This window comes from Phaseolus vulgaris, chromosome 8, assembly GCF_000499845.2.
Source record: "Phaseolus vulgaris cultivar G19833 chromosome 8, P. vulgaris v2.0, whole genome shotgun sequence".
Taxonomy (NCBI): domain Eukaryota; kingdom Viridiplantae; phylum Streptophyta; class Magnoliopsida; order Fabales; family Fabaceae; genus Phaseolus; species Phaseolus vulgaris.
In genome coordinates, this window is record NC_023752.2 from 36,035,973 (window position 1) to 36,061,463 (window position 25,491).

At 37.5% G+C, this 25,491-nt stretch overlaps 1 protein-coding gene across 1 annotated transcript; it reads right to left on the bottom strand.

Moving 5' to 3' along the window:
- Positions 1-218: 218 nt before the first annotated feature.
- On the bottom strand, positions 219-1,407 carry LOC137824363 (germin-like protein subfamily 1 member 7). The gene is made up of 2 exons (XM_068629992.1): positions 1,000-1,407; positions 219-915 (listed from the first exon to the last, which is right to left on the bottom strand). Exons 1-2 carry the CDS (start codon positions 1,112-1,114, stop codon positions 368-370), a joined length of 663 nt encoding a protein of 220 aa, XP_068486093.1. The 5' UTR covers positions 1,115-1,407; the 3' UTR covers positions 219-367.
- Between the last annotated feature and the right edge of the window lie 24,084 nt (positions 1,408-25,491).

Below are 25,491 nucleotides of genomic sequence, written 5' to 3' on the forward strand. Positions count from 1 at the left end.
TAAGGTGTGCAGGACAATGGATTAAAAGCAAAAACAAATTTCATGATATTGACGAATTATTTTTTATATAAATGACATTCACATACTTAATATGTTGTATCACATCAATATAATATTTAATTATTTTAACATATAAGATCTTATAAGAGATTAATGATAAAAAGGAGACATATAAAAGTGTTTCACAATGGTTAAGTGGAAAATACACTGGAAAAGGATAAAAGTAAAATAGGGCTTTTATTGCTCATCTAAACTTTGAAACAAGAGATTAATTAGATGAAAGAAGAAAGTAAATAGATATAGTTATTACAAGAGTGAATTATCGAGAGGAGAGGAGAAATGAGGGTCCATAGTCGAAAAATAGAAATTAGTTGTTGTCATACCAAGATTGCTTTTGAAGATAATCAATTGTGCTCTTGTCGACCTGAAAAGCCTTGGTTAGAACCTCAGGAGAAATAGGTGGATCAGATTTAAACAAAGCATTTGCAATAGTGATAGTTCCTGGATTTTGGCTGCTAAGACCAGCAATTGCAACAGCATTGCCGTATCCAACATTAAGTTGGAAATGAATGAGACCAATTGGGAAGACAAAGACATCGCCCTTGTTCAAAACTTTGGTAAAGAGACGGTTTCCATCTTGATTGGAAGTAACAAATCCAACATAAAGAGTACCCTCAACAACAATAAGGATCTCTGTGCCCCGAGGGTGAGTGTGGGGAGGGTTTAAACCCTTTGGTGCAAAATCTATGCGAGCCAAAGATATGCCCAATGTGTTTAGTCCAGGTAGTTGATCAACAAACACTTGAGTCACTTGTGATCCTAGTGGATTCTCAGTCTTCGCAGGTTCCACATGCTTGAAGAAATCTTCAGCTTTCACCACCTTCGTATCTTTGCAGAATTTTCCATTCACAAATACTGCACATTAACAACCCAAAATTATAATTAAGAAATCAAATTACAATAATAACACAACATCCAACGAGGATTGCTTCTACATACCACCATCACTTTCTTTGGCTCCCACGCAAAAATCTTGCAGAGGGCTAGGGTCATAGGCAGACACAACTAAGCATGTCAAACCCAAGATGGCAACAACCAAGTACACAGCTTTCATTTTTTTCTTATCTTAAATGTTTCTGCTTCTGAGAATATATTGAATTTTGATTCATCTCAAGCTTGCTATTTATAAGGATGAACCATTGAACTGGTTTGCACTTCATAATTTCCTAATTACTTCTCTATCATGATCAACCATTCTATCACAATTACATGCGTATGCTTCTGCGTGCTCGATCAAAGAGAAGACCGATGAAATTTTCCACATCAAAAAGAAATAAGTGTTTCGGTAAGACGTTACTGTGATATTATTTTATTCTGGGAAGCTCGTTAACTAAATCAAATATCACTTTAGACTTTGTCTCAATATTACCCACTTGATGATATGAACATGAGATATCTACTTTCTAAATTTATTATACTATTATCTTTTGACTTTGTATTGTTTTGGCCTTATAATTCAAATCATTCCTCTCGATATATAATTTAAGTTAAAAAACATATGATAAAGTAATACGTGGATGGATATATAAAGTCATACTTCCCCACCCAAACAGAAAAAGTCACACATATCTAAAATAATTTATATTAGACCCATATTTTAATTTCTATTTCTGTATACGGGATAAATACTGGATAAATACTGTTTTTCAAATTCAAATTAATAATCACTTATAAAGATTTTATCATGATTGAATAATAAATAATATATATATATATATATATATTTATTTTACTACGAGAAAAATTATTTTTAACAAGATTATATTTAGCGTTTTCGGCAGTTTATTTTTTCCTAAAAGATCCAACGTTGTTAACGAATTACTAGTGATTTTGTAAACCCAATTACTTCTATGGTTGTTCTGGATCCCTATTACTTTCAAGGGTTTTCTAAACCCCCATTATTTGTAGAGGGTTTCTAACCCCCTTTATTTCCAACAGTTTTCTAAATCCCCATTCATTGCTTTCAGAAGTTTTCGAAATCTCTGTTATTTCCAAGTGTTTTCGAACCCTTATTACTTTCATATTTGTGTTTTTTAAATGGTTGTGTTTTTTATTGCACATAAATCCTAAAACAAATCAATAATTAGAGAATATATGTAAAAATCAAGAGTAACGTAGAACCAAGATGGTCATGAGTGACTTACATATAATATGCATTTGAAATAAACTATCCGACTTCAAAACTTTTGGCTAAGAAGATAGACGAAGATCGATACTTACTGAAGAGATTATAAAGTCTTTTTCTTTTTCTTGTTCTTAGCCTTGTAAAAATTGTATAGAGTAGTTATAAAGTTTTGGATCTTGTATTTTGGACCAAAGTAGAGAAGGATGTAAATAGAAAAGAAAGTAGAGTGTAAAATAGTCATACGTGGATGGATATATAAAGTCATACTTCACCACCCATACAAAAAAGTCACACATATCTAAAATAATTTATATTAGACCCATATTTTAATTTCTGTATATGGAATAAATACTGTTTTTCAAATCCAAATAGAAATGTAGGCAAGGAAGGCATGAAACTCCACATGTCTTCTCCTCAATTGAGAGTATTTGCACCAATAAGGTGGTGGCACTTGTCGCATTCTCATTTGACAGGTTTTAAGAGACTTTCTCCTATAAATAGGAGTCCTATTAAGAAATGTAACAATCAACCGGTTGAAATGTCGTTTTAACCGGTTGAATTGGTTTTGACAGTTAGTCAACCAAGTCAAAAACAGTTTTGAAAACCTTCAAACAAGTTAAGTGTAAAACAACAGATTATATCGTGATTTCAACCGGTTGTTTTTCTCTTTGCTTAGAAAAACATTTTTCTCTTTTAAAACAGATTGATTCAGCTTGTGCATAGGATTAAGAATGATATTTACAAGAATTCTAAACACTCTAGAACTAAGCTCCAAACAAAGCAGCAAAGCATCAAGCCTTCATCACAGATTTTGTTCATCAAAGCTTCCATGTTCTACAATCTCCCCCTATTTGATGAAGACAAATCCCTGGGATGCTTTTTGGAATGTTCTGTTTAGAATCTTGCTTAACTTGCATTCACAAGCAAAATTGGAAATATAGGATAATCTATTCCAGATTAATCAGGCACCATAAACTAGTTTCCACTAGATCATTTCCAAAAAGGAACATAAGCCAAATTTTCCTAAAAGGAACATCAACCAAATCAATGTGAGAAACCAGTCAAACATGCATAGGTGCAGCATCAGAAAAACAATCGGTTATTTCACAGGAATAACCGATTAAAATATGTATAAGAGTTTTATAACAAGTCAAAAAACCAGTTAGAGCAATGTTCAATCAAATGTGCAAAGCAAAACAAATGCAAATATAGGAACATTACAACCTAAAACTCACTTCTCCCCCTATTTGTCTTCACAAATAGAATGAAAGAAGGATTAAAAAACAGCATGAATTTAAGATAAGGCTTGTAGATAAACTATTCCCAATTCATTTCTTAATGAATAAAACTTGTCTTTGGATAAGGGTTTTGTGAAAATGTCTGCAAGCTGGCTTTCAGTGGCAACGAATTGAATCTCACAGTCACCATTACTGACATGATCACGAATAAAGTGATGTCGAATCTCAATGTGTTTGGTTCTGGAGTGCTGAACCTAGTTTTTTCTGAGATTTATTGCACTCGTGTTGTCACAAAATAAAGGGACCTTGCTGACTTTCAACCCAAAGTCCTCTAGCTGTTGCTTGATCCATAAGATCTTTGCACAACAGCTCCCTGCAGCTATATACTTAGCTTCAGTAGTTCACAAGGCTACACAAGCTTGCTTTTTGTTGTGCCATGATATAAGGCTTGAATCAAGTAGATCGCATGTCCCACTTGTGCTCTTTCTATCCAATTTACATCCTGCAAAATTAGAATCAGAGTATCGTACTAAATGAATAGGAGAGTGTGAAGGATACCATAAATCCACGGATGTTATTCCTTTAAGATATTTTAGGATTCTCTTGGAAACTTTAAGATGAGATTCCCTTGGAATAGATTGGAACCTTTGTCAGCTTTTGCATCAAACTTACCAAGATTCTCTTTACCATTGTTTAGGATGTAGCATTTGCATCCAAATACCTATAGGTGTCCTATGTGAGGCTTCCTTCCATTAAGCAGCTCATATGGAGTCTTTTTCAAAATTGGCGTGATAAGAATACCATTCATCACGAAGCATGTTGTACTTACCGCATCAGCCCAAAAGCACTTAGGTAAGGATAATTCATTAAGAATTGTTCTTGTTAATTCTTCAAGTGATCTGTTCTTTCTCTTCACCACTCCATTTTGCTGAGGTGTCCTTGTGATACAAACCTGTTGAACCAAGTGGTGTTCAAGCTTTGAAGAATCCAAACCCTTTGAAGGATATTGAAGGCTAGGTTGTGCTTGCTGTTGCTGAGCTGTCTTAGATAGGTTTTGGGGTAGATTGAGTTTTGTAATCCACTCTTGATTGAATCTAAAGCATAGGCATTTTCAATTTTTTTAAAAGAAAAATGTTTTTCAAACTAAGTGAAAAACAACCGATTGTTTTGTCGAAACAACCGATTGTTTTATACTTAGGTGTTTTTTTAGAAAAGGTTGAAAACTGTTTTTATGGTTGACTTGCTGTCAAAACCAAAACAACAGATTGATTCGTGGAAACAATCGATTGTTTGTATTGGTACCATAACAGAAAAATGGTTTGTGCTTTGACTAAGCATTAAATGATTTTCTAACTGTTTACGCTCTAGTTTTTAATGCTTTGGCCAATCTTTAAATGCAATTAATAGTTTGTTAAGATTTGTTAACAAACAACAACTTTGTTTTACAAATAGAAAAACAGATTTGGGTTTTTCACAACTTATTGATTTTGAAAGAGTTGAGATTGCTTAGAGAGTGAGTTTGATCAAAGAGTGTGAGATAGGATTTTCTCTTGTATTGATTTCAGAATTCATTATGTAACAAGTGTAATCCTTGTATCTGTTGAAAGAAACTTTGTGTGGTTGTGGAGAAGTGTTGTGTGTTCTTGAGGGGATCAAGATCAGCATTCTTAGTGTTGGTGTGTTGGCCAAGAGAAGTGTGCGTCTTGAGGGGATCAAGGTCACTTTCCTGGTTGTGGTGTAAGTGATTTAGGTTTGATTGCTTAGTGGAATTCCTCAGTGGTTTATGAGAAGACTGGATGTAGCTCTGGGTTTAGAGTGAACCAGTATAAACATCTGTGTGCATTCTCTCTATCCTTAATCTCTTTAAATTCAGTTTTAATATTTGCAAACTGGTATAAACAACCGATTGTTTCTGCGAAACAACCGATTGTTTTTCTGGTGCTGTTGTTTTTGCTTTGTGTTTTGGCAAACTGAATTTCTTATCATTTATTTCTTGAAGTAATTTCATTCTTCCCTTAAAAGTTTGCGAAAACCCTCTTTAAACAATTCACCCCCCCCCCCTCTAGTTTAAAGCCATCCTTTCTAACAATTGGCATCAAGAGCTTGGTTCTTGAAATTTATTCAAGTGTGATCCTAAAAGCTGTTTTTGATGGCTGATAGACTACCTTTTGGGGAAGGTGATGGAGGAAGGCCCAAGCTCACCACACTATGAAAGCCAAGCTTCCAAGACCAAGACCGTCTAGCCTACCAAAAGGAGCGTCTAGCCTCACAAGGAGCGTCTAGCCTCACAAAGGGAGCGTCTAGCCATGATGAGGAGCGTCTAGGCCAAGGCTACATGAGGAGCATCTATGAAGAGTCCTAGACCGTCTAGCTTCACACACACAAGGGCCGAAGCTACGGTTTGGGAGAGAAGAGGCTTTGTTGCATAAAAGGCCCATTAGGGGTACTTAGTAAAATAGGTAGTGTAGAAAGAACTTTGTGAAGGAAACCTTCTAGAACCTAGGGTTGTGTGGCCGGTCATTGCATGGCACATGGCTTAGAATTTAGATTTAATTTTGGTTTTCTTTTCCTTAGAAATGTAGCTTAACTTTTAAGCCCAAATAGCCTATAAATAGGAAGGCTATCTCTTTGTATTTAACAAGTTTATTTGAGTATTGTTATGCTGCCCATTTTGTGCACTAGCTATACTTCTCCTAGAAATCTAGGCTATAAACTTCACTCCCTTCACCTTTCTTCATAGAGCTGGCCGAACCTCTCTAATTCATACTCATCATGCACCTTCAAAGCCATCACAACTCCTAGGAGGGCTTTGTTTCACTCACTCATTGCTTCCGCATCCATTTTACTACTTTGATTCAAGAAGAACACATGAAATGCCATCAGAAGGTGCTTCAATCAATAGACCACCTCTGTTTTGTGGTTTAAACTACCAATTTTGGAAAGTGAGAATGAAAATCTTTATGGAATCACTTGACAAAGGAATTTGGGATGCAATTGAAAATGGTCCTTTTATCCCAAAGTTAGAAAAAGATGGATCTATCATTGAAAAGCCTTGGTCTCAATGGACTGATTCAAAAAGCAAGAAGGCCAAATTCGATTGCATTGCCAAAAATATAATAACCTCTGCTTTAAATTCAGATGAGTTTTTTAGGGTCTCTCAAAGCAAATCATCAAAAGAAATGTGGAACACCTTGGAGGTATCTCATAAAGGTACAAATGAGGTGAAGAGAGTTGGGAAGCATACTCTAATCCAAGAGTATGAGATGTTCAGAATGCTCAAAGGTGAAACAATTGTTGAAGTGCAGAAAAGATTCACGCACATCATCAATCATCTCATGAGCCTTGACAAGACCTTTTAAAAGGAAGAGCTAAACATCAAGATCTTGAAATGTCTTGATAGAGCATGGCAACCTAAGGTAACTTCTATTTCCGAATCTAAAGATCTAACATCCTTGAGTATGGCTTCTTTGTTTGGCAAGCTTAGGGAACATGAGTTAGAGATGAATCGACTCAATGTTCAAGAAAGCGAAGACAAACATGTAAGAAGTATTGCCTTAAAAGCTATCAAGCACAAAAGCATGTAAGGAGCATAGCCTTAAAAGCTTCCAAGCACAAAGGCTAACAAGAATCCAATGATGATAGTGATGAGGAAAACCTTAGCTTGCTGTCAAGAAAGTTTAGCAAATTCTTGAAGAGGAACCGCAACAAGGACAACAACAAAGATAGGTATGGAAACAAGAAATCCAATGATTTTAATTCCAATAACTATACTTGTTTTGGTTGTGGTGAACAAGGACATATTAAGACAGATTGTCCAAACAAAAGCAAGGAGAAAAAGCCTAGCTACAAGGAAAAGAAGGACAAGACAAAGAGATCCTACATAGCTTGGGATGAGAATGAGGTATCATCATCAAGCTCCTCATCAAGTGAAGATGAGAAAGCAAACATCTGCTTGATTGCTAAAGATGATGATGAATCATGTAGCTCAAGTGAGGTAAGTTCATGTGCTTCTTTAAATGAACAAAATTATAGTGAATTTCTTGAAGCTTTTCAAGAAACTCACGATGAAGCTAATCGATTGGTGCTTTCAAACAACCGATTGAAAGAACTTAACAGTTGGCTGGAAAAAAGAGTGAAAGCACTTGAAGATGAGATTGAAAAATCTAAAAAGGATTTCAAAAATTTGGAAACACATTTCAAAAATTCTTTTTGCAAGTGTGACACTCTCATTTGCGAAAATTGTGAAAATCTTGAGAAAAAGGTGCATTATCTTGTTAACACTGTGGACAAGCTTTCAAAAGGGAAAACTAACTTTGAGAATGTCTTGGCATCTCAAAGCTGTGTTTTTTTAAAGGCTGGTTTAGGTTTTAATCCACAAAACAAACAAGATAAGTTTTCAATTTTTTTTTAAGAAAGCCAGTAAAACAATTGATTGTTAAGTCGAAACAACCGGTTGTTACATGCTTTTATTGCATGAAAAAGGGCCATTCGGTTAGATTCTGCAAAATAAGAAAGTTTTTTTTTCCTAGAGGCTACATGAAATGGATTCCTAAAGGATGTGAGGTTCCAAATGAGAAAAAGAAATCAATTGGACCCACATTTGTGAATGGGCCAAATCTTGTTGCTTGAACTCATGTTTATGCAGGAAATCTAAAGAAGTGTGAAGGACTGAGTCATCTGATCAAGTTCTTGGAAGAAAAAGACTAACATTGAAGCTGAATCAATGTTCTGCATCTATCCAAAAGCCCTCAACAGTTAAAATAAGGCTTCTTGATCACAAAGCACATGGCTCGTTGAAAGAACAACACAAAGGATAAGACATTCCTTATCTCTGTTCTTAATTTCTGTTTTTAAGTTCTTTTACATATTTGAATAACCTCTTTAAAGTGTTCAAATTCATCTACTTTGATTTATTTCTGCTCATGCTTAAAAATTCAAAATGAGTTTTACTGTTGCAGAAAAACAACCGATTGTTTTCTCAAAACAACCGATTGTTTTCTCAAAACAACCGATTGTTTTCTCAAAACAACCGATTGTTTTGAGTCTGATAGCACTGTGAAGAAATCAATTTAATTTCTTTCTTGAATTTTTATCCATTGCAGATCAAATTAAAGAAAGAATCCTTGGTCAATGAACCTGTGTTGAAAGCTGATTACGCTCAAAAGGAAGTTACAACAGTCATAAAGGAATATATTCCACAATCTTGAAAATTCAGCTTTTTCTGACGTTTTCAGTGCAGGACATGGTCAACTGATCTCCTCCACAAGAACAACCAATTGCAACATCTCTTGCAACATCTCTTGCAAATCTTGTGTGAGCTTCTCTGTTTCTTCTCTGCCATCATGGACTCAACTCCTCCCACCTCAAGAAGAGTCAAATCCAGAGCAGTAAGGTCTGGAGGAAGGCTTGAAGGATGGTTTTCTGGTGATAATGATCTAATTGAGAGATATAGATTTGAGACTAGCACCAAAGTGATAAACAACCCTAAAGTTGTTTGCTTTGATTGGCTGAAAAGCCGAAAGCTAGACAATGTCAGAAGGCTCCTCAAAGATCAGTCCCTCAGAAAGTTCTTGGAGATGAAAGGCAGCATCTATCCAGATTTGATAAGAGTTTTCTACACAAATCTCAAGTTTGAGGGAAACAACCTTGTTTCTCATGTAAAAGGTGTAGATATTGAGATTACACATGAAGTGTGGGTTGTTGTTGCTGGTCTAAAGTACACTGGCCTCAGAATCAACAAGGGAAACCTTGGTGTAGTGGAGGACTTCAACAAAGTTCAATACTACAAGAGTTGCTTGAAGAACCAAAATGCACAAGTTAGGACTTGCTCTGTTTGTGGCTTAAGGCTTGATTGAAGGTTGTTAGCCCTCATTGTGACTTGGATTCTAACTCCAAGGGGGAGCAATCATTCTGTGCTTACAGAAGAGGATCTGGTGTACATCTTCTGCATTATGAAGAAGATCAGAACTAATTGGATCCACATCATCAAAGAGCACATGCAAAAGGCAATGAGGTTAAGTGACTATCATTATCCATATGCTGTTTTGGTTTCTAAATTTCTACTCTATTTTGAAGTGAACCTAGAGGATGAAACATCTGAGTTGGTCAAGTCAACTCAAGAGATGAACAATGGATCTCTCAGTAAAATGGGTTTCACCAACGTAGGTGGCAAATGGATTAGCAAAAATGGTGAATTTGGAGCCTCAACTAGTGTTGCTGCTGATCATGAACAAGATGAACATGCTGCAGATATGAATTTTCAACATGAAGATCAACCTGAAGCAAATTAAGATGCTGGACCAAGTGCTAGTGCTGGAAATCAAGAAGAAAGAATGCCAACCATGTCTTCTTTTGAGAGATACATGGTCAATAGGCTTGATGGCTTTGCGGAGAACCCAAGAAATCTCCATGACCTATGTGTCAACAATTTCCAGAGGTTTGATAACAGGTTTGACAGCATGAATGCACGTTTCATGACCCTAGATTAACAGATTGAGGCAGTACAAAACCAAATCTTTGATCTTCAATATGCTGATAATGATGAATGAAGAGAAAAACAATCGGTTGATGTATCGAAACAACCGATTGTTTTTTATGGTTGCATCAGTTTTTCTATTTTTTTCTGCTTTTGTTGTTTTAAATCTGATGTATTAAGAACATTTATCTTTTTCATCTCTTCTTTTTGTCAATTTGCGAAGACAAATAAGGGGAGATGTATGTTGTGTTTGGTTTCAGTTTTTTTTTTATTTCTGCAAAACAGTTTGTATGAGTGAAACCTCATAGGTTTTTGCTCCTATATTTGTTTATTGTTTGCTCTGATATTATGCTCTGGATTTCTATATTTGTTTCTGTGCTAACCGAATATCAGAACTTCTATGCTTTGCTTAAAATTGTGCTTTGCAGGAACTGCTTCAGATTCAATCAGGTACAACACAAGCATCAGGGATTTGTCTTCATCAAATAAGGGGAGATTGTTGAACCAAGTGGTGTTCAAGCTTTGAAGAATTCAAACCCTTTGAAGGATGTTGAAGGCTAGGTTGTGCTTGTTGTTGCTAAGTTGTCTTAGATAGGATCTGGGGTAGATTGAGTTTTGTAATCCACTCTTGATTGAATCCAAAGCATAGGCATTCTCAATCTTTTTAAAAGAAAAATGTTTTTCAAACTAAGTGAAAAACAACCTATTGTTTTGTCAAAACAACTGATTGTTTTATACTTAGGTGTTTTTTTAAAAAGGTTGAAAACTGTTTTTATGGTTGACTTGCTGTCAAAACCAAAACAACCGATTGATTCGTGGAAACAATCGATTGTTTGTTTTGGTACCATAACAGAAAAATGGTTTGTGCTTTGACTAAGCATTAAATGATTTTCTAACTGTTTACGCTCCAGTTTTTAATGTTTTGACCAATCTTTAAATGCAATGAATAGTTTGTTAAGATTTGATAACAAACAAAGAAAAACAGATTTGGGTTTTTCACAACTTACTGATTTTGAAAGAGTTGAGATTGCTTAAAGATTGAGTTTGATTAAAGAGTGTGAGATAGGATTTTCTCTTGTATCGATTTCAGATTTCATTCTGTAACAAGTGTAATCCTTGTATCTATTGAAAGAAACTTTGTGTGGTTGCTGAGAAGTGTTGTGTGTTCTTGAGGGGATCAAGATCAGCATTCTTAGTGTTGGTGTGTTGGCCAAGAAAAGTGTGTCTTGAGGGGATCAAGGTCACTTTCTTGGTTGTGGTGTAAGTGATCTAGGTTTGATTGCTTAGTGGAATTCCTCAATGGTTTCTAAGAAGACTGGATGTAGCTCTGTGTTTAGAGTGAACCAGTATAAACATTTGTGTGCATTCTCTCTATCCTTAATCTCTTTAAATTCAGTTTTAATATTTGCAAATTGGTATAAACAACCGATTGTTTTTCTGGTGCTGTTGTTTTTGCTTTGTGTTTTGGCAAACTGAATTTCTTATCATTTGTTTCTTGAAGTAATTTCATTCTTGCCTTAAAAGTTTACGAAAACCCTCTTTAAACAATTCACCCCCCTCTAGTTTAAAGCCATGCTTTCTAACAAAACCTACTGATGACTAAAGACACAACAAGGACTTCCTAAACGGGTCAATCATCTCAGTATACAAATTCGGGCCCACCAACCCTCAAGAAAGCATTAATAGAAGAAGAACCTATAAACCAAAGCACCTAAAGTTCTTCCTGCTAGGCTTCTTAATTGTTTAGAAAATGTTGTAAATAAGTTGGGCTCACTTGAGGAGTCCAAATAGTAGAATAAACAAGAGTAGGTCCATATAGCATAAATAGGAGGTGAAGATATAAAATTGGGCCATGAGAAGTCCATTAGGGAAGGAAGGAAATCCTAATTTCTAGAATGTGTAGGAAGGGGCGGCATTGACCTAAAGTCCAACCCTAGGTCGCCCCCTTGCATAGTCCATTATATCCTTCTCCCTTCTTGTTCTTCAAGGCTCGTCATTCTATAAATAGGAGACCTCCCCCTTTGTAAGACAAGTTGAAATTATAGTAAAGAAATTCTGCACAATTTTTGTATGAGTAGTGAGTGAGTGAGTCTCCTCTAAATTGGTCTTATCTTGTGAGATATGATGCTCTCAAGTGGTGGCTTCCTTTTACTCATCTTGGTGATTCCACCCCATCAAGTAGCGTAATTCATCCTTGCTTCACCATCCATAAGTTCTTCTTTCATCATCTCTTCCATTTATCCATTTCCATTTCATTCTTTCATAAACATGTTCTTAGTTTTGCTTCTTTGAATTCCATTTCGGTCCACTCTTTTGTTCTTATGTGTTTGTTCAATTCTGCACCATAATTGTCATTATATTCACCATTTAATTGTGTTTTCCTTTTGCCTTTGTGAAATGAACCTTCACATCTACTTAACCACTTGGTTAAGTTAATGTCCAGTGGGGATTTTCCTTAGGTTTTCACTCTTAATTGTTTAACAATTTCAATCTTAATTCTAAAAGTGTCACCTAAATGATCAATCATAAAAGCAACTCACATCACCTTGGTGCAGAGAAGTTGTGGAAGATGCCTAGCTTGTTACAAAAGTTGTTGAATTTCTCATTCCAAAATTCTCCACCATGGTCACTCCTAATTGCACCAATGTTGCTGCAACAGGTGTTTTATAGACTCTTTACTAGCTTCTTAAATTCAAAATAAGCCTCCATTTTTTAATGTAAGAATATGGTCCACATAAACCTGGAAAAATAATCTGCTACCACAAGAGCATAATAATTCCCTCCAAGGCTCATAGTTCTTGAAGGACCAAAAAGATCCATGTGTAGTAGCTCAAGAGGTTTTGAGGTGGAAACAAAGTTTTTCAGTTTAAAATATTGTTTTGTTTGTTTCCCTTTTTGGCAAGCTTCACACACATGTTCCTTCTTAAACTTGAGTTTGGGTGCCAATAACAAGATCATTTGAAATCAATTTATTCAAGTGATGCATATGTATGTGTGCAATTCTTCTGTGACAAAGCCATGATTCTTCATGCTTTGTCAAAAGACAACCAATAGATGTAGAGTTAGAGATATCAAGTAAATAGACATTATTTGATCTCTTACCAACCAGCAGAACTTCCTTTGAGTTTGGTAGATGAATCTCACAGAAGTTAGTTCTGAATGTGACTTGGTATACTCTATCACAAAGCTGGCTTATGTTGAGTAGGTTATGTTTGAGCCCTTTCACATAAAGAACATCATGAATTAGAAAGCTATTTTCTTTACCTATGGTTCCTCTTCCAAGGATCTTTCCATTGTTATTGTCTCTATAGGTCACATGCCTTTCCTGTTTAAGAGTGATGCTAACAAACTTTGATGCATCTCCGGTCTTGTGCTTGGAGCAACCACTGTCCAAGTACCATAGATGTTGTTTTCTTATCAAGAAATCCTGGACAAATTAAAATCAGGTGGCAAGATCTGGTCCCCTAATAAATTTGGGTTCATGGATGTTAATATTATTGTTAGGAACCTTAGGATTCTTGGGAACCCACTTTAGGATACCTTTATGAACAAAAAATTTGCGAATTTTACAAAATCTGATAGAGTTACCCTTTCTCGTACAATAGAAACAACAAACAACTGGTTGTTTCGACCTTTCAATCGATTATTTTTTTGTAATGGTTGAAAAAGGTTTTAAACCGCCACTGTTCTTGCTTTGTGGGTTAAAACCCAAACCATATTTTCCAAAAACACAACTTTGAGATGCTAAAATATTCTCAAGATTGGATTTACCTTTAGAAATTTTGTCTACTGTTTTCACAAGATACAAAAGTTTATTTTGAAGAGATTCATAGTTTTTGCAAGAACTAGATTCACACTTGCAAGAAGAATTTTGATAAATCATTTCTAGGTTTTCAAAATCAGATTTTGAATTATTCAAATCTTCTTCCAAAACTTTGACTCTTTCTTTCAACCAGTTGTTTTTACTTTTCAACCGATTTTTGAAAGGGTTAATCTATTTGCTTCTTCACGAGTCTCTTTAAAAGCATCAAGAAGTTGATAATAACTATCACATTTGGTAGAAGAAGATGTACTTACATTGTTTGATGCAGACTCTTCTCTTGCCATCAGACAAACATCCATCTTAGAATCTGCAAAGGATGATCCAGTAGAGGACTCATCACTGTCCAGCCAAGCACTTCTTGAAACTTTATGACTTCTTTCAAGAGTATCCCACATCTCTTTAGCTGAGACACATTCTAAAACATTAAGAAGTTCATTAGAATCAAGAGCAGAAATAATGATGTTCTAAGCTACACAATCAAGATGATCCTTTTCATTTTTAGGTAAGACAACATTAGTTTCAGGCAAGTGTATTACAGCATTGTTTGTAATGACATCCCATATTTTTCTATCTATTGAGTCAACAAAAAATTTCATTCATATGCACCACAATTGATAGTTCTCACCACAGAATAGAGGTGGTCTATTTAAAGAAGCATCTTCCCCAAAAGAAAACTTGCTAGCCATAAAAGCAGTTTTAGAAAAAAAAAATATTGAATTTTCAAGAACCTAACTCTTAATGCCAATTCTTAAAATTAATGGCCTAAACAAGAGGGGGTGAATTGTTTGAAAAAAGATTTTCACAAAGATTAGCTAAGAATGAAGTTTTATCAACAATCACAGAATGAGCAATTAGGGAAGCCAAACAATCAAAGCAATTAAAACTGTTTGTAGAAAAACAATCAGTTGAAATTTTATTTTAATCGGTTGTTTACAACAGTAGAGACAAAAATCAAATCAAACAGTTTATAATGAGTGGGAGAGAGTGAGAGAGATTACACAATCAATTTATACTGGTTCACTCAACCCCTGAAGTACATCCAGTTCCCAGAACAACCACTGGGTATTCCACTAGCAATCAATCACAAATTATAATACACAACACCACAAAGAGAAGCCATATTTATAGCTCTTAAAACTAGCCGTTTTAGGCAGTTAATCATGAGCCAAATCAGTTTTAATTCAACTGAAAACAGATTTAACAGCTTTTTGAAAAGCTGTTAAGAAATGTGACAATCAACCGGTTGAAATGTCGTTTTAACCGGTTGAATTGGTTTTGACAGTTAGTCAACCAAGTCAAAAACAGTTTTGAAAACCTTCAAACAAGCTAAGTGTAAAACAACCGATTATATCGTGATTTCAACCGGTTGTTTTTCTCTTTGCTTAGAAAAATATTTTTCTCTTTTAAAACAGATTGATTCAGCTTGTGCATAGGATTAAGAATGATCTTTACAAGAATTCTAAACACCCTTGAACTAAGCTCCAAACAAAGCAAAGCATCAACCCTTCATCATAGATTTGGTTCATCAAAGCTTCCATGTTCTACAAAAGCCACCCACATACCTCAAGCAAGCAAGTGGTAATTACATTATCAACTTACCTATGTGTATTACTTAAACATCCCATAACGAGTTTGTTTTATTAATTAACTCATACACTAGATATAACATTGTTATATTCAGCGGTCAACCATGTGCAAAGTGTCTGAAACTAACATGGTTGCAACTAAAGGTTTTGTAATTTTTCATTATTAATTTCCTATCTTGTGAAATAAATATTATTATTATGTTTTCATTAATATTGAATTGTAATGCAATAAACAAACGGGAGGGCATGAGTGTTGCTACTATATAAGGCAATGGATTGCAACCAGTGGAAGAGTCCAAATTAATAGAAGTTGGGACCAAGTAATCATGCTTAACTAGTTTTTTTTTAATACAAAACTATGTGTAGTGTATGGACTAATTTGAACTTATTCTTTGATGTAGTATTTTATGGATGTTCAACCACTGGATTGAGAATCAATGAATTATGCAAAAAATTCTTGTGCAACATATTTTAAGACTCTAGTATAGATGATGATCAAAATAGTTAAATCATATGTTGTTAGTATTAGTTTTGGTTTATGATCCTGCCGGTTGACTCGAGTGCAAGAGTCTTGCCACGTCAAAGGTATCTCCCTCTGGATCGGCTTTGCACCACGCTAGCTCCCTTCCTTCACACCTCGATTCTCCTCAAGAACCTGAAAAAGACAGAGTGGCGCCGCTGCGGCCGATCGCGCTCCGACGCTCAAGTCAGTGACGGAATCACCAAAAATCTAAGAGAGGAAAGCTAAAACTCAAGGAACCGTGCAAAATCTCTCTCAGCGTACTCAAGTGTTCTCAAAGCGTAAAGAAGTGTTCTAAACACGCGTACCTCAGAATCTGTTAAGAGTTCCTTATATACTTGAGCATTTTCTCTCTCCTGACGGTTACACTTCCGGACACGTGGCTCGCATCCAGCTGTACACGTGTCACCATCTGGAGCGTCCTCTACTTGAGCGTCACTTCTACTCTTCAGGCTGTTCGACTAAGTTACTCATGCGAGGAGTAACTCGGTGCATAGCTGCCTTGGAGCGCGATCTCTTCTAGTGGCGAGCACGGGGTGTCACCATGCACACCTTCTCTGTGGTCTCGCCTGCCGCTATCACGATCTGCTTTAGTTGCTCATCGTGCATGTTCTGGTAAACTATTTCCTTGCCTCGACCTCTGCCAGGGAAAGAACATCTGATAACTTCATCCTTCGTACTCGTGCCCTTTGAAATCCTTAAGCAGGCCTTCCTAATCCTTCGGCGATGTGCTCGTTTCGGCGGTCTCTCACTACTTGGTCGCCTAAGCTCACATACGGCGACTATGACACAAGCCTGGTGACCGCCGGTTATACATGCTAAAGATCGGAGAACGCCAACTTAACGATTGGCGACTACACATACTTCCCGATGTACTTCCCTTCTGTCAGCCAGGTGTTCCGCTCTACACGCCTATATTATCGCTTGCTGCCACGTCATCACTCCCGACTACCTGGTCGGTACACAATGATGGCATTTTCATGAAGTTCTTCTTGAATCAATGTAGAGTATGGGGCGGAAGCAATGAATGAGAGTGAGCAAGATCCTCCTAAGAGTGGTGTTGATCTTGTAGGTGCATGATAGGTATGGGTATTGAGTGGTTCGGCCAGCTCAAGGGAAAAGATGAAGGAATTGAAGTTTAGAGCCTAGGATTCTAGGGAGAAGCAAAGTTGAGCACAAATGGGCAGCATAACTTTACTCACAATAAACTTGCCAAATACATGAGATAGCCTCCCTATTTATAGGCTATTTGGGACGTAAATCATAAGCTAATGCTTAATGAAATGTAAACCAAATGAAATGCAAAGCTATGCCATGTGCCATGACCGGTCACACCTAGCAAAGTTCTAGAAGGTTTCATTTCAAAATACTTTCTACACTACCCTATCTACTAAATACCCCTATTGGGCCTTGATGCAACATATACAAGGCTTTCTCTCTTCCATCCGTGGCTTCTTCCACTTGTGCTTGTACATGCTTGGCCATTGATCTTGTGAGAGGACCTAGACGGTCTAATGGCACACCTAGACGCTCCATGGGTAGACGCTTTCCTTCTTCACGGTCTAGACGCTCATTCCTTGGAGCTAGACGCTCTCCTTGGTCTAGACGCTCTTCATGGTGTGGGCTAGATGTGCTTGGCCCTCCTCCATCATCCCCTCCCCCTTGGAAAGGATTTGTCCTCAAATCCAGCTCGTCATCGTCATTGGTACCTACAAATGGAGAAAGATCAATTACATTAAAAGTGTCATGTACTCCATATTCAAGAGGTAGGTCCAATTTATATGCATTGTTGTTGACTCGCTTGAGAATATGGAAAGGTCCATCTCCTCGGGGACTTAGTTTGGACTTCCTTTGAGTTGGAAATCTATCTTTGCGAAGGTGAAGCCAAACTAAGTCTCCTTCCTCAAAAATTATTTCTCTCTTCCCTTTATTGTTGTATTTTGTGTACTTTTCATTTTGTTGTTGTATTTGGAGTTTAAGCTTCTCATGCATTTTCTTTACAAAATCAGCTTTGATTACGCCTTCCTTATGCACAAAATCTTGTGGATTAGGAAGGGGTATCAAATCCATGGGTGTGAGAGGATTAAAGCCATATACTACTTCAAAAGGAGAAGCATTAGTAGTCTTGTGAACTACTCTATTGTAAGCAAACTCAATATGGGGAAGGTACTCATCCCAAGATTTGTGGCTGCCCTTCATGATAGCCCTAAGCATAGTTCCAAGAGATCTATTGACTACTTTGGTTTGTCCATCCGTTTGAGGGTGACAAGAAGTTGAAAATTGTAGTCTTGTTCCAAGTTTACCCCAAAGAGTTTTCCAAAATTGGCTGATAAACTTGGGATCTCTATCGGACACTATACTTCTAGGGAGACCATGGAGTCTCACCACTTCTCTAAAGAAGAGTTTAGAAATATTTTGAGCATCATCTACTTTGTGGCATGGAATAAAATGGGACATTTTGCTAAAATGGTCCACTACCACAAAGATAGAGTCATAGCCTCTTGCAGTCTTAGGAAGTCCTAAAATGAAATCCATGCTAATGTCTTCCCAAGGAGCATTTGCAATCGGCAAAGGGGTATAGAGTCCATGCGGCATTGTTCTAGACTTTGCTTTTAAACATGAGATGCATCTAGAACAATGTCGTTGAACATCTTTCCTCATGTGTGGCCAACAAAATTTTGCTTTTAAAAGATCTAGAGTTTTATCAACTCCAAAATGGCCCATGAGTCCCCCTTCATGTGATTCTTTGACAAGGAGTTTCCTATGTGTTCCTTGGGGAATGCAAAGTTTTCCCTCTTTAAAAAGATATCCCTCGGACACATAATAACCTCCTTGCGCTCTATGTAGACATTGGGCATAGATGGATGAGAGTTCTTGGTCATCTTGGTAAAGCTCTCTTATGTGGTAAAATCCAAGAATTTGGGCACCCAATTTTGAAAGGAGTGTATGCCGTCTTGAAAGAGCATCGGCCACTATATTGGTGCTCCCTTTCTTGTATTTGATTACATAAGGAAATTGTTCAAGAAATTCCATCCATTTAGCATGTCTCTTGTTGAGCTTGTGTTGGCCCTTTAAATATTTTAAAGACTCGTGATCACTATGTATGACAAATTCTTTAGACACAAGGTAGTGTTCCCAAGTCTTTAGGGCTCGCACAAGAGCATAGAGCTCTTTGTCATAGGTGGGGTAGTTGAGGGTGGTACCATGGAGTTTTTCACTAAAATAAGCAATGGGGTGTCCACCTTGCAACAAAACCGCACCTATGCCTACCCCCGATGCATCACATTCTATCTCAAAGGTTTTGGAAAAATTTGGAAGAGATAGGATGGGAGCATTGGTGAGTTGAGCTTTTAGCCTTTGAAAGGCTTGATCATGCTTTTCATTCCAACAAAATGCAACATCTTTTTTAACAAGTTCATTCAAAGGAGATGCTAGGCTAGAAAAATTAGGCACAAACCTTCTATAGAAGCTAGCTAACCCATGAAAACTTCTTACATCACTTACATTTTGTGGAGTTGGCCACTCTCGGATGGCTTTGATTTTCTCGGGATCTACATGCACCCCCTTATTGTTTACTATGAAGCCTAAAAAGACTACACTATCTACACAAAAGGTACACTTATCCCTATTTGCAAAAAGACTATTTTTCCTAAGAACTAGAAGAACTTCCCTAAGGTGACTTAGATGGTCTTCTAGGGTTTTACTATATACTAAAATATCATCAAAGTAAACTACTACATATTTACCTATACAATCCCTCAAGGTGTGATTCATAAGCCTCATGAATGTACTTGGGGCATTAGTAAGCCCAAAGGGCATCACCAACCACTCGTATAATCCAAATTTGGTCTTAAAAGCGGTTTTCCACTCATCACCCTCCTTGATTCGAATTTGGTGATATCCACTTTTAAGGTCAATTTTGGAGAATAGAGTTGACCCATGCAATTCATCAAGCATATCATCAAGCCTTGGAATTGGATGCCTATACTTGATGGTGATGTTGTTGATTGCTCGACAATCACAACACATGCGCCATTTTCCATCTTTTTTTGGCACCAACAAGACAGGTATAGCACAAGGGCTTAGGCTCTTTTGAACCCAACCCTTCTCCAACAAGTCTTGAACTTGTGATTCTATCTCCTTAGTTTCCTCGGGGTTGGTTCTATAAGCAGGCCTATTTGGTAGGCTTGCCCCCGGAATAAAGTCAATTTGATGTTCTATTCCCCTTAGAGGGGGAAGCCCAATGGGTCCTTCTTGTGAGAATAGATCTTCAAATTCACTCAAAAGATTTTCGATTTGAGGAGGTAAATTCATAAGTTCACTACTTGTGGCAGTGCATGTAAGTGCTCCTTTACACAAGATAAGGCTTGGTTGTTCAACAAGAAGCAAGTTTTCAAAGACGTTTTCAAGAGGCTTTGCTTGTTGACCAACCTTGTGGGAAGGAACACTCTTCTCCCACTCCTTCCTATCCCTAAGGATTTTCTCTTTTTCTAGCGCTCTTTTTTTTTTGTTTTCCTCATCCCTCTTTTGCTTCATTTGTATTTGGTCTTTTACCACTTGAAAATGTGGTAAAGGACTAAGTACAAACTTTTTATACTTATGGGTGAAGGAAATTTCGTTAGTGAGACCATCATGCAAGGTTTTCTTATCAAATTGCCATGGTCTCCCTAATAAAATATGACAAGCTTCCATAGGCACTACATCACATAAAACTTTGTCTTTGTAGTTCCCTATGGAAAACTTGACTTCCACTTGCTTGTCTACATGTAGTTCCCCATTTTCATTAAGCCATTGAAGTTTGTAAGGTTTTGGGTGGGGAACCACTTGTAGCTTAAGCTTTTCAACCATCCTAGCACTACAACAATTACAACTAGAACCACTATCCACAATGAGAGAGCATATGTTTTCTAAAACATTGCATCTTGTATGAAATATGTTCTCTCTTTGTGTTTCAATGGATGTGCTAGGGTGATTGTTGAGGGTTCTCCTAATCATAAGCAATTCTCCCTCTAGTGGAGCTACCCTCTCATCCTCTCCCCCTTCCTCTCTCTCACTAGGCTCATCCTCGCCACTAGTGTACTCATCTACACCTTTAAGAAACAAAGTCCTTTGGTTTGGACATTGTGCTTGCACATGCCCCCTACCATAGCACTTAAAACATTTAACATCTCTAGCTCGGATGGGTGGGGTTGAGGTTTCTTTGGTGAAGGGCTTGGTAGGCTCTTTTGGTTTTTCCTTGGATGTACTACCCTCCCTTCTAAACTCTTTCTTGGGATAAAAGCTAGAATAGGGGCTCACCTTTTGACTTGAGGTTTTGCGCAAGTTTTGTTGCTCAACTTTAATGCAAAGTTGAACCAAATCATTCAAGTCTTGATAAGGTAAGAGCTCTACTCTATCTCTTATCTCAAGTGATAGGCCACTAAGGAACCTAGCTATGGTGGTTTCCTCCTCTTCTCTAATGGATGCTCTCATCATGTAGAGCTCCATTTTTTGCCTATACTCTTCCACACTCATGTTCTTTTGTTGGAGTCTTTGGAGCTTGTCCATCAACTCCCTATGGTAGTAGGAAGGTATATGTCGACGTCTTAGGGCTCCCCTAAGGTCATTCCAATATGTAATGGAAGGTTCCCTATGAAGACGTCTATCTCTTTCGAGAGAGGTCCACCAATACATGGCGTTCCCTTGGAAACTAAGGGTGGCTAAGGGTACTTTTCGTTCCTCACTTACCCTATGGCAAGCAAAGAGTTGCTCTACCTTCATCTCCCAATCTAGATATACTTCTACGTTTTCCTTTCCATGAAAATGAGGTAGGTCTACTCTTGTTTCCCTTGGCACCTCTTGTTCCCTTTGCCTAGTTCTTCTAGGGGGTGGTTGGTAATAATCATTGATTCTACGGCTTCCCTCCCCTAGAGACTCAATACTTTGAGAATGGGATGCATGAGTTTTTTTTTATTTTTGTGATTTTTGTGATTTCTCTTCTTGAGCTTTATCCAACTCATTGATTTTGTTCTCATTCTCCAATTGTCTAAAAGATATCAATTGTACCGCTTGGGATACTTCTTTTAAAAGAGTTTTCAAAGATTTTACTTCACTTTCTATAGACTTTGGAGAGTGAGAAGAAGAAGACATGGCTAAAACTTTGTGTATATAGGTGTTTTACTTTGAGAAAGTTTAGGAAAGTTAGAGAAGGTAGTTTTCCAGGTAAGGGAGGTGAGTCACAAAGGACTACTTAAGTACCAAGACTTTTCCTTGCCAAAAACTATCCCCCAATATCTTCACACAAGACTTTCTCTTAGTGAAACACTTAGAACACAAATAAGTTGAGAAATAAATGCAAGAAAACAATGCAAGCTAACTATGCAACAAAGCTAGTCGGTTTAGCACAAAATTTAAACAAAATTAAACATGCAAAGCGTAGCTATGAAAGCAAGAAAAGCAATTACAAACAAGTAACAATTACTAATCAAAAATTGCTATACTATTCGGCCCTAGGTGAGGCTTCTTGGACACTTTGAGCCCTTGAAGACACACTCACCGTCTAAAACGTAATTAACAAGGTAATTAAAAAAAAAAAACCAAGTTGCAAAGGAAATAAGAGAACTCCCTTTGTTGATCCTCTTTTGATTAGTGCACTTCCTTGTTGTCTTTGATTGTTGATCTTCCAAGTGTTTGTAGTGTTTATTTCAAGAATGTTTGTTTCGGCTTTGACCTTGTCTTCTCCTTAGAATGATGGCCTTTAATCCTCCAATTTCCAGCACCTAGCAAAGGGCTAAACCTTAACCAAATCAAGTTCCCATTCACATAAGCACCAAAGAAGAATTAAATTCCAGCACCCAAATTAGAGGTCAAAGAACAAAAGCAAGAAACAAATTTAATTGAATAAAACAGTACCACCAAAAGGATTTAGATTGTGACAACTAGAAAGAGAGTCAAGTAATTAAAGCAAACAAATAAAGGTACTCAAATAAAAGTTGACACACAAAAGAATTCCTAAAGAAAAGCACTAGATTAGATGACCAAATAAAAAAAACAGCACCACTGGAAAATGTTGTGGGCCAGAAAACGTGTTTGTTCCCCGATTTATGCTGATCTTTATTTTTGGAATTTGGCTCTGAAATTTGTTATGCAATATATTCAGGATCTTATCTAAAATCTGGCTTTGGATTCACTCAAAACGGATGCACCATTTTTTTTTAATAAATTTTGCAAAATTGGTGTTCGGTTAGGCTAGCTGGAGCGCTTCAGATTTGCACTCTGATCTTAAAAGATTTATCATTTTTTTTCTGTTGCTTCTTTTGACCTAATTCTTTTTTTGTCTTTTCTATAACACTTTAAACTTGCATTTTCCAGAAAATCAGAATTTTCCTATGGGTGGAAATATTTTTCTGGGTTAAAACAGCCAAAACAGAGAAGGTGTAAACAGGGGAATCTGAAAACTGGAAACAAAAACAGCAAGATACCAAAGTTTAGACACAATGGAAATTTGTGAAATAGAATTGTGTATGATCTAAACACAATATGAACTCAAACTAAAAATTAAAAAGGCACCAAAGGAGCAAAGAACAGCAGATTCAAGCAAAATAAAGAGACCCAAAATCAAGAAAAAAATAAGCCAAATAAAAGGACTACTATGAATTGTTGACAATATGGACGAACATGACTTGACAAAACATGTATAGATTCAGAAAATTAAAGACTCAAAGCATAATATGAAGCAAAAATAATGAAAGCAATAAAGACTCAAAGCCTAAAACAAAATAGCAACACAAAGGTGTATGGAATCCTATCACAAATTGCACAAGAACTTGTTCAAGATCAAATGAACAAGAGTGCTTCGGTTGGATCTTCCACAAAGCACACCAAGAACAAATTAAAATGTAAAAAACAGCAAGACAAGTAAGGAAAGTAAATGACAATATGAAATAAAGAAGAACTAAAATTTAAAAGACAAGGAGCTACTCATCTTGAAGAACCAAAGCTCATGATACCAAATGATGGCATTTTCATGAAGTTCTTCTTGAATCATTGTAGAGTATGGGGCGGAAGCAATGAATGAGAGTGAGCAAGATTCTCCTAAGAGTGGTGTTGATCTTGTAGGTGCATGATAGGTATGGGTATTGAGTGGTTCGGCCAGCTCAAGGGAAAAGATGAAGGAATTGAAGTTTAGAGCCTAGGATTCTAGGGAGAAGCAAAGTTGAGCACAAATGGGCAGCATAACTTTACTCACAATAAACTTGCCAAATACATGAGATAGCCTCCCTATTTATAGGCTATTTGGGACGTAAATCATAAGCTAATGCTTAATGAAATGTAAACCAAATGAAATGCAAAGCTATGCCATGTGCCATAACCGGTCACACCTAGCAAAGTTCTAGAAGGTTTCATTTCAAAATACTTTCTAGACTACCCTATCTACTAAATACCCCTATTGGGCCTTGATGCAACATATACAAGGCTTTCTCTCTTCCATCCGTGGCTTCTTCCACTTGTGCTTGTACATGCTTGGCCATTGATCTTGTGAGAGGACCTAGACGGTCTAATGGCACACCTAGACGCTCCATGGGTAGACGCTTTCCTTCTTCACGGTCTAGACGCTCATTCCTTGGAGCTAGACGCTCTCCTTGGTCTAGACGCTCTTCATGGTGTGGGCTTTGGCTCCCATGGCTAGATGTGCTTGGCCCTCCTCCATCACACAAGCCCCCTAGTCTTAAGCGGAGACTTGTCCAGCGAAAAGACTAAGAAGTCACGTCACCGTCGATCTACGTGGCGCTGGTACGGATTTCCGTACGTCCGTACCCTCTGCTTTTCTGACGCTCCACCAAACCCTCTTTTTTTTTAATCGCTCGACACGTGGCTTCATCAACGGTCGTCTTCAGCTGTCGTTTGCGCTTCCGAAAACGTTCGAAAAACCCTTAAACCCCTTGCGCTTCCACTGTTCCATCATCTTTCTGCACTCTCAAACGTTCTAAGTGTTTCCTCTGCAACCCACGAAGCTTCTCAACTCTCTCAATCTCCAACTTTCTTCAACGCTCATCCGATCACAAAAAGGTACCCCTTTTACTTCTTCTGTTGATATTTGCTGCATTTTAACCGATTCGCATCATCCATTATCTGTCTGGAGCATACGTTGTGGGCTATTTTTTCCTTTTCTCCTTTTCTCGTAACCTAAAGCTTCGTTCTTCGTAACGTTTATCCCAGCGAACCCCTTTTCGCTCATCTTGTCTTCTTCGTCCTCAATCGAGTCGTTCGGTTGTCCTCATTTCATCCCTTTCTCTTTCCTTTGCAGTTCCTGCGATGGCTCACATGAAGTCCACCGCGAACCCTCCTCCTTCATCGCGAAACCCTCCACCCCAAGCGCGTAGGGTTGCTCCTGGGGCAAATCCTCCACCAGCGCGCAACCCACCACGAGCATCTGGTGCTCCTTCTAACCAGGCTGAGAGGCCTGCTACTTCTCACGCCAATCCCACCCAGGCAACTCCGCCAGTCGCCGAAAGGAGCTTCCCTTCCTCCACCAGACTATGAAGAACTCTATCCTTGGGCCACCCCAACCTTGCTAAAAGAGACTTCTTCAATAAACACGGAGTTGGGCGTGCACCGACTAAGGAAAGGATACCAGCCCGACCTTTCCTTCCATAAAGAACATCATAGCAAGGTGGTCGTGCTG